Source organism: Orycteropus afer, unplaced genomic scaffold (assembly GCF_000298275.1).
Source record: "Orycteropus afer afer isolate SDZICR_OR568_19922 unplaced genomic scaffold, OryAfe1.0 scaffold00051, whole genome shotgun sequence".
In the NCBI taxonomy this organism is placed as follows: Eukaryota; Metazoa; Chordata; class Mammalia; order Tubulidentata; family Orycteropodidae; genus Orycteropus; species Orycteropus afer.
The window spans coordinates 4,135,693-4,152,396 of NW_006921638.1; the positions used below are offsets into that span (position 1 = coordinate 4,135,693).

Genomic DNA, 16,704 nt, shown 5'->3' on the forward strand with positions numbered 1-16,704 from the left:
GGGTTTGAACCGCCAGCCGTCTGGTTAGCAGGCAAGTGTCTTAGCCACTATGCTACCAGAGCATATATATGTAAATAAAATATTGGGTGCCATCAAGTTGATTCTGATACATAGCAACCCCACATGACAGAGTAGAACTGCCCCATAGGGTTTTCTTGACTGTAATGTTTAAGGAAGCAGATTGCCACAGCTTTCTCTTAATGGAGCTGATGGGTAGGTTTGAACCACCCGTCTTTCAGTTAACAGCTGAGTTAATAGCCTAATCAAGTGCTCTCTCTATATATATGTAAATGAAAACAGAAGAGGAAAATGAGAAGGACTATATAGTCTGAAATGTACTACAGAATAGAAAAAGCAATTGGAAAGAGATTAGGAGACCTCACTTTTCTTCTTTCTACTTCTGCCACTAACTGGCTCTATGTCCTTGGGCAAGGCATTTCACCTCCCTGGGCCTCAGTCTCCATACCCATTAACACGTGAAGGTTGGGCAAGGTAGGCTCCAAGGTCCCTTCCAACTCTAGCGTGCCATTTTTCTGGGGTGCTGAACACAAAGAAGTATTGGGCCTGGTACGAGTTCATTCACTCCCTAAAACTCATTCACTCGAGAGGCATGGCATTACTAGAAATTACTCTCAGTAAGGGTGAAATTTTAGGATTGAAGTAAGTGGCAACTGGTTTCTGGTTATTAGCTTCTAACCAAAAAGTTAGTGATTCAGATCCACCCAGAAATACTTTGGAAGAAAAGCCTGACAATTTGTTTCTGAAAGATCAAAGCTATTGAAAACCCTGTGGCACATAGTTCCACTCTGAAAACACATGGGGTCGGCATGAGTCAGAACCAGTTCAATGGCCAACTGGTTTTATATTAGCTGTAGAGTTTGGAGAAGGAGCTCTGGTAGCGTAGTGCCTAAGGCACTTGACTGCTAACCAGAAGGCTGGTGGTTCAAACCCATCAGCCACTCCTCGGGAGGAAGGTTGGGCAACATACTTCCGTAGTGATACTGCCTCGGAAACCCAAGGAGGGGTCACTATGAGTCAGGTCCGGCTCCACAGTACATAACAACAACAACAAAAGAGTTTGGAGAACAGGTTAAGAAACATTTACGAAAATGTCTCATGCTATTCAATGCTCTGGTAGCATAATGCCTAAGGCACTTGACTCCTAACCAGAAGGCTGGTGGTTCAAACCCAGCAGCCACTCCTCAGAAGGAAGATGGGGCAATCTACTTCCGTAGTGATGCTGCCTTGGAAACCCAAGGAAGGGTCACTATGAGTCAGGTCCAACTCGATGGTACATAACAACAACAACAACAACATTCAATGCCAAAACATAACATCAGGCCTAGCAAAGAGGAGACCAAGATTAATGGAAACAGAAAGAGAGGCTCAGGGCTTTCATGTTTCATGTTTAAAGATACTGAATTTAATAGACACTGTGATGGAGCTCTGGTGGTGTAGTGGTTAAAACATTTGGATGCTAACTGGAAGATCAATAGTTTGAACCCACCAACTGCTCCATCAGAGAAAGATGAGGCAGTCTGTTTCTATAAAGAATTACAGCCTTGGAAACCCTATGGGGCTTTCTGTCCGATACAGTCACTGTGAGTTGAAATTGACTCAATGGCAGTGGGTTTGATTTTTTTAAAAACATTATGGAAGGGTCTCAGAGGCCTACTCTCTTTCCCATTAAAGAAACAGAAACAGAAGGGAGATCCTTGACATAAGACATAAAACTACACATTTCATGAATGTGCCAGGAAAAAATTCTCCTGGTCTAGGTTCGTTCTTTCTTTTACATTTTTGTCTAAAATGCCTAGCCTATGAGAACTCTCTTTATTCTTTCGTTACTTTAAAAGTCTCAGATACCTACTGCAGCCTCCTGGGAGTATCATTTTTAGGTTTGATCATTAAGGAGTTTTATTTCTAAATTCCATTAAACACTCAGCTGCTAACGAAAAGTTTCGTGGTTCAAACTGACCAACAGCTCCATGATAGAAAATCCCTGGCAATTTATTCCTCTAAAGGTGACAGCCTAGGAAATCTATGGGGCAGTTCTGCTCTATTCTGTAAAGTTGCTATAAATCAGAATCAACTGAATAGCATACAGCAACATTTTTTTTCAAAACATAGGTGACTCACTTATTTAGTTTAAACAATTTTAATTATCAGAAATATAATTACTGTTGTTGTTGTTGTTGTTTGCCATCGAGTCGGCCCCGACTCATAGCGACCCCTCCTTGGGTTTCCGAGGCAGTGTCACTATGGAAGTAGGAATGCCCAACCTTCCTAGTATTAGCATTTTCTCCTTGGCTAATGATGATGGCTGCTTTACAAAAATATGTATCAGCTTGTGAAACAGCCAAGTGGTCCCTTCCCAAAGACTGGTCTGCCTGCGTACATGGACACCAACCTCAAAACAAACCAGTCGCCACCAAGTCAGTTCCAAGTCATGGTGATCCCATGTGTTGTAGAGTAGAGCTGTCCTCCACAGGGTTTTCAAGGCTGCGACCTTTTGGAAGCAGAGTGCCAGGCCTTTCTTCCAAGGCACCTCTGGATCAGTTCAAACTGCCAACTTTTTGCTTAGCAGTTGAGGGCTTAATCATTTGTACCACCCAGGGACTCCATCTACATGGAGTATTCATTATCTCTTTATCCTCTGAAGCTGAGGAAGATATGAGTAGCTGGCTTCCATGTCTAAGAGTTAGTCCTCTAAACATTATTTTATTATCAAAATATAATCATTTATTCTCCTGCAGACCTTAAGGCTGAGTAGAGGGGCAGAATAAGGCTGTTCAAGGGGGCTGTTGTCACATTATCTCATGGCAGAAAAACACTTAGTGGAGACTTGTAGAAGAGTACTCAGTCTACGGTATTCAACTATCTGTTGACATTTGCAGTTTGGAGCATCCATGTATACATTCTGCTAGCAAACTCAAGGGCAACAAAGGTCAAGGAGACTAAGTTAGAGCAAAATCAGTTGTTAAACTCAAGAAATTTAAGTAAAACGTGCATTCAACAAAGATGTTCAGCAAAGATGGAAACAAAATATTTGATTTTTATATCTTTTCCTAATAAGGGCCCATGGGTTTAAAAGAAACTATTTCAACATGGTATAGTACTTCTGCTGGGAGGGTGGGGTATGGGAGTATGGAGTCAATTTCTATTCCTTGCCTGGCATAGGACTAGTCCTGAGTCTTTTTTAATGTTGTTGGGAAATAAAACTGCACTCTGTTATATTGAAAACAACCACCTCTCTACCCTTGAGACAGTGACACTAAGCCATGAGAGGTGATCCTCCTCTTCCACATCCAATGATAAAAAAACAAAATAAAATAGAAAAGTTGCCCTCCCTGGTGGTAGAGTGGGTCTCTGTCCTTCTCCAGGAGTCTTTAATAAAGTAACTAAATCAAACAAAATTCGATCAGATGTGTGCAGTTCAGCCTTCTTGCTTTGCCCCTTAACAATTTATGGAGGTGTTTCTACTCATGGTCCTGTTTTATTAAATGAGAGTTGAAGTGCCCCACTCTCTGAGAAAAATGTGGTTTATATCTTTGGCATACATTTACATAATCTCATTAAGGAGATCTCTTCAACGTAGTTAAACTATCCCAGTATAAAATCTTATCTTTGGTAGAAGAAAGACTATTTTCTCCAAAGGGAACAGGAAACAAATACAGGGTCCAGGCACATTTTGAGAAGCTAAAGCTGTAATTGTAGTTATATTTTTTATGTTATGTATTTGAAGTTTGTTAAAAGAGATGGATGAGAAGTAATTGCTATGTTTGGAGGATATGGTCTTGTAAGAATAGAATGCAGCAGCTAATGTATTTTAAATGTGGGTTTTTAAAATAATTTTTTATTTGTTGCCTCAGAAAATGTTGCTGCGTTAAAAAAAAAAAAAAAAAACACTGAGGGTGATAAATTACCAGCAATCTCTCAGCTTCCCACTGGAGCCATCAAATTAAGGGTTAACCTCACAGGATCCCCTGAATTAATCAGGAGCTAAGGCTAGAGCAGGCTGGGGGAGGGGACTGGCAGAGCTCGACCTCCCCCAGGAGGCTTACAGCACAATAGTACAGCCCACCATGGTGTGGCCACTGAGGGAAATCGGACCTTTATGCTAATAAAGGAGTCTTGACAAGACTCCTGGGCTGCTCCCCCAGGCAGTCTTGTGCCCAGGAAACACCCTGATCCCACATTAGCTGAGAATTCTGCTTATCATGCACCAATCCTCCATCTCCAAAGAACCAAAAGACAATGGTTGTGTGTTATATAGTGGTTTGGTTTTTTGCTTTGTTTTGTTTTTTTAATTTTCAGTATAGCTTAACTGTAAATATGTTTATCGTTCTTTGCTCATTTAGAAGGTAATCTGTGATGTGCGTAAGGGTCATCATTATTAAGATCAGTTGTCATCATTCAGCTCTCTGGATAAACAGGAAGCTAGAACTGAATGCCCTTTATGGCATGCCCTAAAAGTAGGACTGCTCAAAGGGTATCTCTGTCAACCACTAGCATGTAAAACACTTGAGGTGCTTGGTGAAATGTAGGCACCCAGGCCCCTCCCTCAATTTAGAAAACTAGAAGTTTTGAGGGTGGGGTCACATTATTAATAAGCTTTCCAGGGCAATCTGCTTCCACAAAGATACCCAAGGTGGGGTCACTATGAGTCGAATTGACACGATGGCAGTGAGTTTGGGGTTGGTTTTCTGTTTTGGGTTTTATTATTATTATTATTATTGTGCATATTCAAGTTTAAGAACCCCTAAGGGGTTGCTAGGAGGAGCTCTGGTAGCATAGTGGCTAAGACACTTGCCTGCTAACCAGACGGCTGATGGTTCAAACCCACCAGTCACTCCTCGGAAGGAAGGTTGGGCAATCCTACTTCTGTAGTGATACTGCCTCGGAAACCCAAGGGGGGGTCGCTATGAGTCGGGTTCGACTCGACGGCACATAACAACAACAACAACAAGGGGTTGCTATTAGTCTTATCGACTCCACAGCAGTGAGTTTGGGTTTTGGGGGTTTTTTTTAACCCTATTGTTGGGAACTCTGATGGTCTAAGGCCTAAGGCACCTGACTGCTAACCAGAAGGCTGGCAGTTCAAGCCTACCAGCCACTCCTTGGAAGGAAGATTGGGCAATCTACTTCCATAGTGACCCCTCCTCAGAAACCCAAGGAGGGGTTGCTGTGATTCGGGATCAACTCGATGGCAGTGAGTTTGGTTTGGGTGAACCCTGTTGTTGTTGGTAAGTATTGTCGAGTTGGCTCCAACTCATAGCAACCCTAGGAACAACAGAATGAAACACTGCCCCATCCTGCACCATTCTCAAAATCCTTGCTATGCTTGAGCCCATCATTGCAGCCCCTGTCAATCCATCTTGTTGAGGGTCTTCCCCTGTTTTCCTGACCTTCTATTTTACCAAGCATGATATTCTTTTCCAGGGACTGGTCCTTTCTGACAGCATGACCAAAGTAGGTGAGATGAAGTCTGGCCATTCTTTCTTCTAAGGAGCATTCTGGCCGTACTTCCTCCAGGACATGTCTGTTCGTTCTTCTGGCAGTCCATGGTATTTTCAGTATTCTTCACCAACACCACAATTCAAGTGCACTGATTCTTCTTCTGCCTTCCTTATTCATTGTCCAGTTTTCACATGCATATAAGGCTATTGAAAATACCCTGGCTTGAGTCAGTCAAACCTTAGTCTTCAAAATGGCATCTTTGCTCTTTAATGCTTTAAAGAGGTCCTGTACTGGAGATTTGCCCAGTGAAGCAGTCATTTGATTTCTTGACTGCTGCTTCGATGAGCACTGATTGTGGATACAAGTAAAATAAAATCCTTGACAATTTCAATCTTTTCTCCATTTACCATGATGTTTCTTATTGGTCCAGTTGTGAGGATTTTTGTTTCCTTTATGTTGAGGTGTAATCCATGCTGAAGATGTACTCTTTGATCTTTATCAGTAAGTGCTTCAAGTTATACTCACTTTCAGCAGACAAGGTTGTGTTATCTGCATATTGCAGGTTGTTATTGAGTCTTCCTCCAGTCCTGATGCCATGTTCTTCTTCATGTAGTCCAGCTTCATGGATTATGTGCTCAGCATTCAGATTGAATAAGTATGGTGAAAGTATAAAACCCTGATACACATCTTTCCTGATTTAAAACCATGCAGTATCCCCTTGTTCTGTTCAAATGACCATCTCTTGGTCTGTGTGCAGGTTCCTCATGAGCAAAATTAAATGTTCTGGAATTCCCATTCTTTACAAGAGTAGGAACACACATATCCACATACATTGTATTGTAGCCCCCCTTTTTTTCCCAATGGACCTGGATTTGACTAGGATTCCTCTTTCCTACTACTAGCCAGGACTGTTTCTGATCCTCAGTCTTGCCTCCTCAGTCCTCCATTACCAGAACTGCCCTTAAGTTGAACCCATCTGAAACTCTTCTACTTTCCCTAGTTCTCACTGGTCCTCTTGATGATGAATCTGACCCTATAACCTTTGAGGATCATGGATCTTAGGGACAATCTTGAGATAAACTCCCAGAAACACTTCCACCACCTACTTGGTTCCTCATAGCCATCTCCATACCTAGCTGAGGATGGTTCCAGTACTACCCCTTGTATTGCATCCCCGTTGGCCCTGGATGAAGTCTGCATTGTCATCTACTTCCAGCCAATAGCCCATGTCCCCCTAAATCTTCCTACTCCAATCTCACCCTTACCTGGAGACATCAACTTTTCCCTATTCTGTTTTTTCTTCCCCTTAGTTGCTAAAGTCCCATTGTGACTTACGAAAAAGACTACTGGAGTAGAATCAGTTTCTAGAACTAAATTCTTAGATCATGGAAAGGGAAGAGAAAAGAAATGGCATTGGACTGATCAGCTGCCCACAAAGGGCCTGACCCTTCCTTCATTTATGAGCCTTCTTCTCCTTGGTGATTTGACTTACGAACATACACCTAGTCTCAGCTAATTTGTTTCAGACCTAGGTGAAGGAAGTACAGTCAAAGACAGGCAGAAGATCTGTTAGGGCAGATCCAAGCTGTGAATGTGAGCTAAACACCTAGAAAATTCACTCCTTAAAAATTTGCATGAAGTAATTTACACCAGGTTGATATTCTCATGCTGGTTTGGATTAAGTTGTTATGCTATAGGCTAGATGTTTAGGTTCAGAAGACCAGGTTGAGCCCTTATCATTCAGCAGGTTGTGGACTATCTCAAAACTGTCATTGCTTAAAAATAATTAGCTAACTCTCCCACCTGAGTTAGCAGTTTGGGGATCTGTATGCTAAGCTAGACTTCTACAGGGGAAAAAAAGAAAAAAGACCTGAGTGCCAGAAGGAAGATTAATTTTTAAGGTAAATTTGGATTCCCTTAAAGGACAAGTGAAAAAATCTCTGAAGATGGTCTAAACCCAAGAAATTCATATTTTTTCTGTGCCTGCAGGGTTTTTTTGTTCCCCTAGTTATCTAGCCCTAGTCTATATTTTACATTATATGTGGAAAATAATGCACATAATACTTAGCACTTCCTTTTGATAAAGAAAATGTTCCATATTACTAGAACTTGAGATTTAGTCCTAAAAGAATGAGAATAGCTTCCAGATGTATTTTCAGTCACCAGCTTTCTTAAGTATTGACAGAGGGAGGGTTTACCAAGGTCTTTGCAATGGGCTTGTGTATAATGAAAAGATATTAGTGGAGCACATAAGTGCTTATCACTCACAGACGACTGAAAGGAGCATGTGGCAGGAAGAGAAATATATATTTGTCCAAGCAATATGGCTTGTTAATACTCCCACCCTCATCCTAAACTCTGTGGACAAATAACAGCATCGTGTGTATCCACTGCTTGTATCAGAGAAGAAAAATAAAAGTCAAACAATGATTTCTTCGGTATGGGATTGGGACCATCAAATAGTGATAATTTAGACAGTGTCATCAGAAATGATGGAATTTCAACTCTGAAATCCTGTGCATTCTACTGGCATCCTGGCAGTGCTGTGTAAGGGGTTTAGAAAAGTATGGGCTTTAGCATTTTTGTACAGTTCTATATGATAAAATGAAAGGAAGCATGAGGATTGAGCTATTACATAAAGTTGAGCTTGGGGGCAAAGAATCTCTCATTTCCAAAATCTTTCTGAAGAATGTCTGTAGATTAGATTTAAGACCAGTCTAAGATGAACCTTTAAAACAGAGAGTTTTTACCTGGCATTGACCAAAATCAAAGCATGGTTCCAACTCAGATATGACCAATAAACCACCCTATTGATTCATTCTTAAGGTAAACTCTGCATATATCAACCTGCAGCTGTACTCTGAAATTCCTGTCTCCACTCTGGAGTTATAAGGAATGGGGAGGAAGTCTCTCACTGCTGCCCAGTTGAATCCGACTCATAGAGACCCCCTCCCTGGGTTTCCAAGGCGGTATCACTAGGGAACTAGATTGCCCGATCTTCCTTCCAAGGAGTGGCTGGTGGGTTTGAACCACCAGCCTTCTGGGTAGCTGTCAAATGCCTTCGGCACTATGTAGTGCCACACTAATCATAGTAAAAGCCACCCTATTAAGCCTTCCAAAAAAACCAAAGTTACTGCAAAGTTGCTTCCAAATCATAGTGACCTCCATTGGGTTTCCAAGGATGTAAATCTTTATGGAAGCAGACTGCTTCTCTGGAGCAGCTAGTGGGTTCAAACCACTGAGCTGCTTTTTGGTTAGCAGCCAAATGCCTTAACCCACTTCATTACCAGAGCTCCCTCTATTAAGCTTAGGCCATAGAATTTTCTAGAGTTTAGCAACAACCCAAGGCGTCATCACCTGATTTAAATCCTCCATTTTGTAGCTGAGGAAATGCAGCCCTGGCCAAGTTAGATGACTTGCCAGAGTTACCAGAACAAGGACTGAAATCAGATGTTCTGTTCCTAATTCAATATTCCTTCTATTCCACAATATTCCTTTCATTTTAAAGCAACTATATTATTTTTGTTTCTTGATTATTGATACAATAATGACAAAGACTACTGGATTAGAATCAGTTTTTAGAACTAAATTCTGAGATCTTGGGAAGGGAAGAGAAAGGAAATGGCATTGGACTGATCAGCTGCCCACAAAGGGCCTAACCTTCCTTCATTTATGAGCCCTCTTCTCCTTGGTGAAATATGCCTAAAGCATATTTAGGTATATATGTTTGTATTCAAAATCATTTCCCAGTCACTTATGTAACTTTACAAGAGAGCCATATCCATTCATGGTTTGGGATGTTACCACAGGGACTGTTGACCGTATGGAAAGAATGGAATTGTGAGTGGGAAAAACAGTGCTGAACGTCCAGAAATTTTCTTTTTCTTTTTTTTTTTTCTAACAAAAGTACTTGTTATGGGAAAAGAGAGCCTTAATTTAAAGGAAATAAGAAAAACTTAAGTTGCCTTAGGCTTCAAGAACTCAAAAGATTTAAAAAAAAAAAAAAAAAAAGGCTTTTAGCACTCCTCTCTCCATTGGTAAGCACATTGAATTTTACCTTAGCTTACCTTATCTCTATTGGTAAGCACATTGAATTTCTTGATTTCAACTTTCACCTCTGGCCAAAAAAAAATCTTCCAGAACTATACCTTCAACCATTATCTTTCTTGAGTACCTAATCCTTATCTAGCTACCACTGGACACCATTTCCAGGGTCTTCCCAGGCTCCTCCAATATAAATGGTCTACAGAGAAGTCATCTTTGTCTCCACACTAGACAGCAATTTCTGTATTCCCATTCACTGGTTAGTCTATCATCATCGTCATCATCATCATCGTCATCATCATCATCCTATGAACCAAAACCAAACTCACTGCCACTGAGTCAATTCCAACTCATAGCGATCCACTTGGGCTTCCAAGGCAGTAAATCTTTACAGAAGTAGATTCCTCAGTCTTTCTAAGACAGAGTGGCTGGTGGGTTTGAACTGCCAACCTTCTGGTTAGCAGTCAAATGCCTTAGGCACTACACTACCACAGCTGCTATGAGACACTCAGAAAAGGTTATACCTCTGTCCCACCCCCCATCTCATTGCCAAATTCTATTGATTGCACCTGCTGTTTTGGCCCCATCTCTGTTTCTCCTGCTGCTGACAGCTATTGAAGTGATTCTAGAGCCCTGAGCTTTCTCTATAGGTTCCCTTTAAACTCTTTTGTTCTAGCTAGTCTATGTGGAAGCCCCTTTCCGCATTTTCTCCATGCTTATATCTGATGTCAACAACTTATTCTAATGTTAGCTCCATGTAGCCTTATCTGATCTATTCAGTTGAAAGTGTTTTCCTTCAAACCTGAACTCCAAGAGATCTTATCTATACCTTTATTATGGAGTATACATGTTACTTAATTTTTTTTTAAAATAGTATATGTTAAGCATATATTGTGCTTCAGGCATACAGCTAGGCACTTTACAAGCATTTTCATCTTCACTTAATCCTCCAGCAGCCCTATAAGATCTAGGAAAGTTAATAATACTGATGCCTGGGTCCTGTACCTAGAGATTCTGACTTAACTGGTCTTGGGCACAGCCAGGACATGGGAGCTTTTAAAGACTCCCTGGGTGATTTCAATATGCAGTCAAACTGCTTCTCTTACCAGTTGAGAACCACTGGTAACTCCAACCCCATTACCCAGATATTCACAACTAGTTAGTATCACGTCTAAAACTTAAAAAAAAAAAAAAAAGACAAAATGCTAAATACTAGGCCATTTCTACCAAATTAGAATCAATGGGAATAGAGCCCAAAACTCCTTATTTTAACAGAGCTTCACAGGTGATTCTGTGACATAATCAGGATAAAGAATGACTTTTTTCATCACATACTATATCATCCCCCACTTATAACTATATTACAAGTAACTATTGTTAGGTGCCATCAGGTCAATTCCAACTCATAGCAACCATGTAGCAACTCTATAGGACACAGTAGAATTGCCTCATAGGGTTTCCTGCACTGAAATTTTTATGAGCAGATGGCCAGGTCTTTTCTCCAGTGGCACAGTTTATGGGTTCAAACTACCAATCTTTCAGTTAGCAGCCAAGATCTTAACCATAGCTCCTTTCCCCCACCTTAACCTGTTGCCATCAATTTGATTCCAAAGTTTAGCAACCCTATAGGAGAGAGTGGGAGCTCTAGTAGCATAGTGGCTAAGGCACTTGACTGCTAACCAGAAGGCTGGCAGTTCAAATCCACCAGCCACTCCTCGGAAGGAAGGTTGGGCAATCCTACTTCCGTAGTAATACTGCCTCGGAAACCCAAGGAGGGGTCACTATGAGTCGGGGCCGACTCGACGGCAAATAACAACAACAACAACATAGGAGAGAGTAGAACTGCCCCACGTGGTTTCCAAGGCTATAAGCTACACATAAGCAGACTGCCACATCTTTCTCACATGGAACAACTGGAGGGTTTGAACCTACCAACCTTTCAGTTAGCACCCAAGCACTAACCACTGCACTTCAAGGGCCCCCATCCCCCCACCTTACAGTCTATAAACATTCTAATGAACTTCATCTAAGTCTGTTCCCTGGCAACTAATAAGATCCTTTGCACATAATGTTTTATAGATACTATAGAATCAATAAAATCTTTTGATAATCTTAAGAACACATCTTGGCAGAGCACTTCTTGTCTTCATACTAAGATTTTAATCTCTGATATACTGACCTGAAAACCAAGCAAGTCACTCCAGTGCTCTGGGTATCATAGTTGCATGCCTATTAAGTGTCAGGGCTGGAATTTGAACTCAGTTCCTCTGACAATTCTCTTTCCTCTACATCTCAGGTCTTAAAAAGCAACTATAAAGTAAAAAAGTCAACTATCAAAATATTTGGATACATGCTGTCAGACATGTTTCTAATATCTGAACATAGCCTATTCATGAGGGAATGAAATACTGTTGGTATTACAAAATGGATTTGGAAAAATACATTAATTAAAACCCACAAATTGATTGTGGTATCTAACAGCTATTCCCTCCTTCTTCTTAATCTCACTCTCCCTTATCCCTAGACCCACAGGCAGATATAGACATCCTATAATTGTTTAGTCATTGCATTGGTCATATCCTTAGTTTTGTTTTTCTTATTTCATTCTATTTCACAAAGACTTTTCAGAGATCTTGCACCTAAGTTTCTAGTTACATGTGGAATCTTTTTAAAGGTTTATAAATAGCCCTGGTGATCCAATTTGGAAAGAACAGAGTCATTGAAAACCCTATGGAGTACAGTTCTACTCTGAAACACATGGGGTCACCATGAGTTGGAACTGACAGCAGCTGGGTTTGGTATTTTTGTTTATTTAGGGTGGTAAATTGACATCTTGTATAAACATCTGACTTGTCATTCAGTAGGAATATGCACATACAATGGACAGAAGCATAACAAAGGATAGGAGTGTCTTTTCTGTGTTTAATGGTTGAAATGGCACTCACATACAAACTGGAAACCTGGGTTCCAGGCTCTGTTTGCCATTTCCAAGCTGTCTAATTTTGGACAGGAAATTAAGTTTTCAGCGCTTCTATTTTCTCATCTGAAAATGTGGGGGTTCAGATAGATCCTCTCAAATATTCTTCCAATTGTGAAATTCTGTAAACATCTAAAATTATAAGTTATTTAGTAGGCATTTGGTCAGGATAAAATTAACAATCAGTCCTAATCTTTATTCAACGGAGCTCTCTGGTGGTGCTGTGGTTAAGTCATTGGGCTACTAACCAAAACATCAAGAGTTCCAACCCACTGCTCCGTGGGAGAAAGATGAAGCAATCTGCTTCCATAAAGATGTATAGCCTTGGAAACCCTATGTGGGTTGCTATGAGTTGGAATCAAGTCTATGGCAGTGGGTTTGGTCTCAGAATCATTAATATCTTGATATTTTTTAAAACAAACAGAAACATTGTAATGAAATTTGCAGTAGACCTCTTTATAGTTTACAGTGTTCACCCTTCTTTGATTATCTCAACATGATTACAGAAAAGTCATTATTATCCTCATTTCACAGAAAAGGCAATTGAGGTACAGGAGGGTCAAGTACTTGCCCAGAATAATGGCAAATCTAGACCTCTACTACAAATAACCACTTGCCATAGAGTCAGTTCTGCCTAATGGTGACCCCATGTGTGTGAGAATAGAACTCTGCTCCTTAGGGTTTTCAGTGGCTGATTGTTTGCTAGTCAATAGCCAGGTCTTTTTCCTGCTGTGCCTCCCAGTACACTCAAACCTCCAACCTTTCAGTAACAGCCAAATGTGTTAACCACTTGTACCACCCAGGGACTCCGGACCATACAAGGCTCTATTTTGGACTTTTCAACACCAGAGTGTGCATAGGCAAAGCTAGAGAGAGAAGGCTACATTAAGTCAGCACCCCCATCCCCAGTCTCCTGTCTGCCTTCCCAAAATGTGTTCTAGCCAAGACTCCTTTAAATTGCTTTTGAATAGAATATCAAGTGCAGATTTATTTAGCATACCATTTCTGGGTGAATATTTTCCTGAGCATTTGTAGATCTGTGTTTTTCCAAGAAGCTGAGTGTTCCTGATAAAACAAGACAGATAATGATAAACAAGCGTCTATGTAAGCCTAGCTGGGAGGAGGACCAGGCACTGTTAACACCCCTCCTGTGAAGTTAATCCTGTTTCTTTTAGCTATGTATTTCTTTATTAGTTAATGAGGTCTTGCAGAAATGTGTGTCTGTGATGATGTTTTAGCATCCTTGCCTCTAGTAACATTTTCAAATATTAATAAAGTAGCTAGTCTGACCAAAGCTTAAAGTAAAGGTGCATTAAGTATGAATTTAGTCAACTTCAAATGTGGGTGGTCAAAAAGCTGCTCCTGAAATAACCTAGATAATCTTCCTCATTGGTGTTCCCAGATCAGCAGCTCCGGGCACAAATGTGAAGTGTGACAGGGAAGGGGTATTATTTAGAACAGCCAGGACTCTGAAGTGCAACCCGTAAGCTTTGATCCTGCTTCCTGACTGACAGGAGTGTGGCTTGCTTTTGGAAAACTGAGTAACTTAAAGGAAATAAAAATAAAAACGGAAATGGAATTACCAGTCCAACTCCTGAGAAGGAAAGCAGGGGCTAGATTATATTGTTCCTGAGAAGTGATAAGCCCACTTTGTTTCCTGATGGCAAAGTGGGAAAAGTGGAATCGCCAAAGATGATTTGGCACTTGACGATGGAAAGGCAAAACAAATGTGGTAACTCAGCTACTAAACTGAGCTCCTTAGTACAGTCAGTCACGAAGCTTACCCACAGCCAGGCTTTGGAGGATCCTCCACCTGGCAACAGGGTCCCAGAAACACAGCCAGAGTTCACATATACCTCTGTTGCCTCCAGCCTCCCACCATACACACACATACACATCCTACTCCCATCATCCCAAGTCATAGCCACACAAATCCTTCCTATTATTCACCCTTTTATTATCGTTCTTCAAAATATCATTTAAAGACAATGACATTTGGGCTCATCTTCTATGTGGAGTTTATAAGCAAAGGGACTTTTAAAAAAATAATAATGCAATTTAAAATGTGTGGGGATGATGAGCCAATTTTATTTGGTTCTGGGTGACCTGGACTACGTGGTTTACTTTAGTGGGAAAAAAAATTATATATATATATATATACATGTGTGTGTGTATATATATATATATATATATATATATATATACACACAGCCCAGTCTTCTCCCTCCTGTTACAGGGCAGACCCCTCTGAGCTGCTGACAAAATAAAACAAGACTTCGTGGTTTTACTGTAGTGTGGGCTTGAGGAACAAATCATAAGGCGAAGTCCTCTGACCACCAAATCCATAGGCTATTGCAATGAATCACTGTATTATTGCTAATTTGATGCTGCCTAACGTGTAATATCTGTGCTCGATAGAGCCCATTCATGTCATTGCCACTGAGTCTTTTATTCATTGCAGAGTTTGGTCTTTTGCAATATCAATCCCTAAACGAAGGAAAGCTCCAATGAAAGGAGATGGGTGTGTAATCCCACTTGGTATAAGCTTGGAGAGAGACAAGCATCTCCTATTAACAAGGCCAATAATGCAGACATTTACTTTTGTAGCTTAGTGCTCAACTTCTTGATCATTTTATCTGGTTATGAACTTCCTTAAATGTTTAAGAAAAAAAAAAGTTCTGAAAAATAATACAACAACAACACAATTCACGGCAGTTGAGTTGTATCCAACTCATAGCGACTCCCTCCTTGGGTTTCTAAGGCAGTATAACCACGGAAGTAGGTTGCCCAACCTTCCTTCCGAGGAGTAGCTGGTGGGTTTGAACTGCCAACCTTCTGCTTAGCAGTCAAGTGCCTTATGCACTACACAACTAGAGCTCCTTGAAAAATAATAATAACCAGTAATAATGCTGCCTTGAGAAGCATTCAGAATATAATATTATTTCTCTTTTGTCTCTTGCCCTGAAAGACATTGAGGGCACTCTGACAGCTATTATGATCGCTGAAGATACAGCTCATGTTGGTTGTCCAAGATGTACTGTTGCATTTCTTAACAGAAATACTGATACATATGGGATGTAAATTTGACTGGTGTGTTGTGTACTTAATGTTCTTTTATAGGTGATTCACATAACAGGCCGGCTACGCTTGAGAGTGTCACTGTCCCATGGGAGGACCGTCCCCAGCCAAATCATGGGTCTTGTGGTTGTGGCTCATGCCTTGCCTCCCCCTACAATCAATGAAGTCAGAATCGACTGCCATATGTTCGTCACACGAGTAAATATGGACCTCAATATCATTTACTGTGAAAATAGGTACTTTGTTTTTGTTTTCGTTTGCCCTGTAGTATGGTGCACGTTGGGTGAGGGTTTGTGTTTTCAGCAGACTGACAGATTTTACTCTCCCAATGAGCCTCATTATAAATCCTGATGTTGTTTTTAATGGCTGCTTGGACTGACACCAACATGCTCTTTACTTAAAATTTACATTGCTGCTATGATTTACATTAGGGGCAACTACTGAATGAATTGGGATACCCAGACATCCATATGCAATAATAAAATCCTATTTTGGCTGAGAACCCAAGAAGAGAGCAGGGCTGAGATGTTATTGGCAAAACGACACAGTAAAAGGTGTCCCACTGATACCTCAGCCAGACCTACTTCCTGACTAATGCTAGGCTCCAGCCTTGTGACCATCAGTGTTCACATAGGCATTCAGCACGCAGAGAACAAATGAGAATATGAGTCCCTGAGAGGATAAAGGACAAAAAAGAAATCTGCAAATGTATTAAAAAAAACTTTGTAATCCTGAAGATTTCACTTTTATAAATTAAAAAAAAGATGAATCATCGTATAAATGAGTTGGCAGTACTTCCTCAAGATGGAGCTTTTATAAAAGGACTTTTTAGCCTCTGGTTAAAAGTGCACTTTTTCCATTAAGTACGAAGGAGAAACAAGGAAATGGGACAGTGCCTCTTCAGACCTTTCACCTAGAAGTCACCAGCCCATCATCAGACTGATTGGAAGAAGAGAGAATCATGGGGGTGTGGAGATAGGGGTTGAGAGGAATTGCCCACATGTGCTCATGAGAAGAAAGTGTCGGTGATACCACCATCCCTGGTACCCAGGGAGAATTACTGTCAATCTAGAGAGGATGCTTCTGTGGCACAGACAGATTGCCATCAGACATGGAAGTTAGATATGTTCAGTAAGCCCCGTGAA

At 40.8% G+C, this 16,704-nt stretch overlaps 1 protein-coding gene across 1 annotated transcript in view; it reads left to right on the top strand.

Moving 5' to 3' along the window:
• The window catches only part of NPAS3 (neuronal PAS domain protein 3), a 1,311,878-nt gene that overhangs the window by 1,266,738 nt on the left and 28,436 nt on the right, over window positions 1-16,704 (top strand). The window contains exon 8 of the mRNA XM_007938532.1: window positions 15,602-15,795. Within this exon, the coding sequence (XP_007936723.1) occupies window positions 15,602-15,795 (194 nt within the window). The remainder of the gene's footprint in view (window positions 1-15,601; window positions 15,796-16,704) is intronic.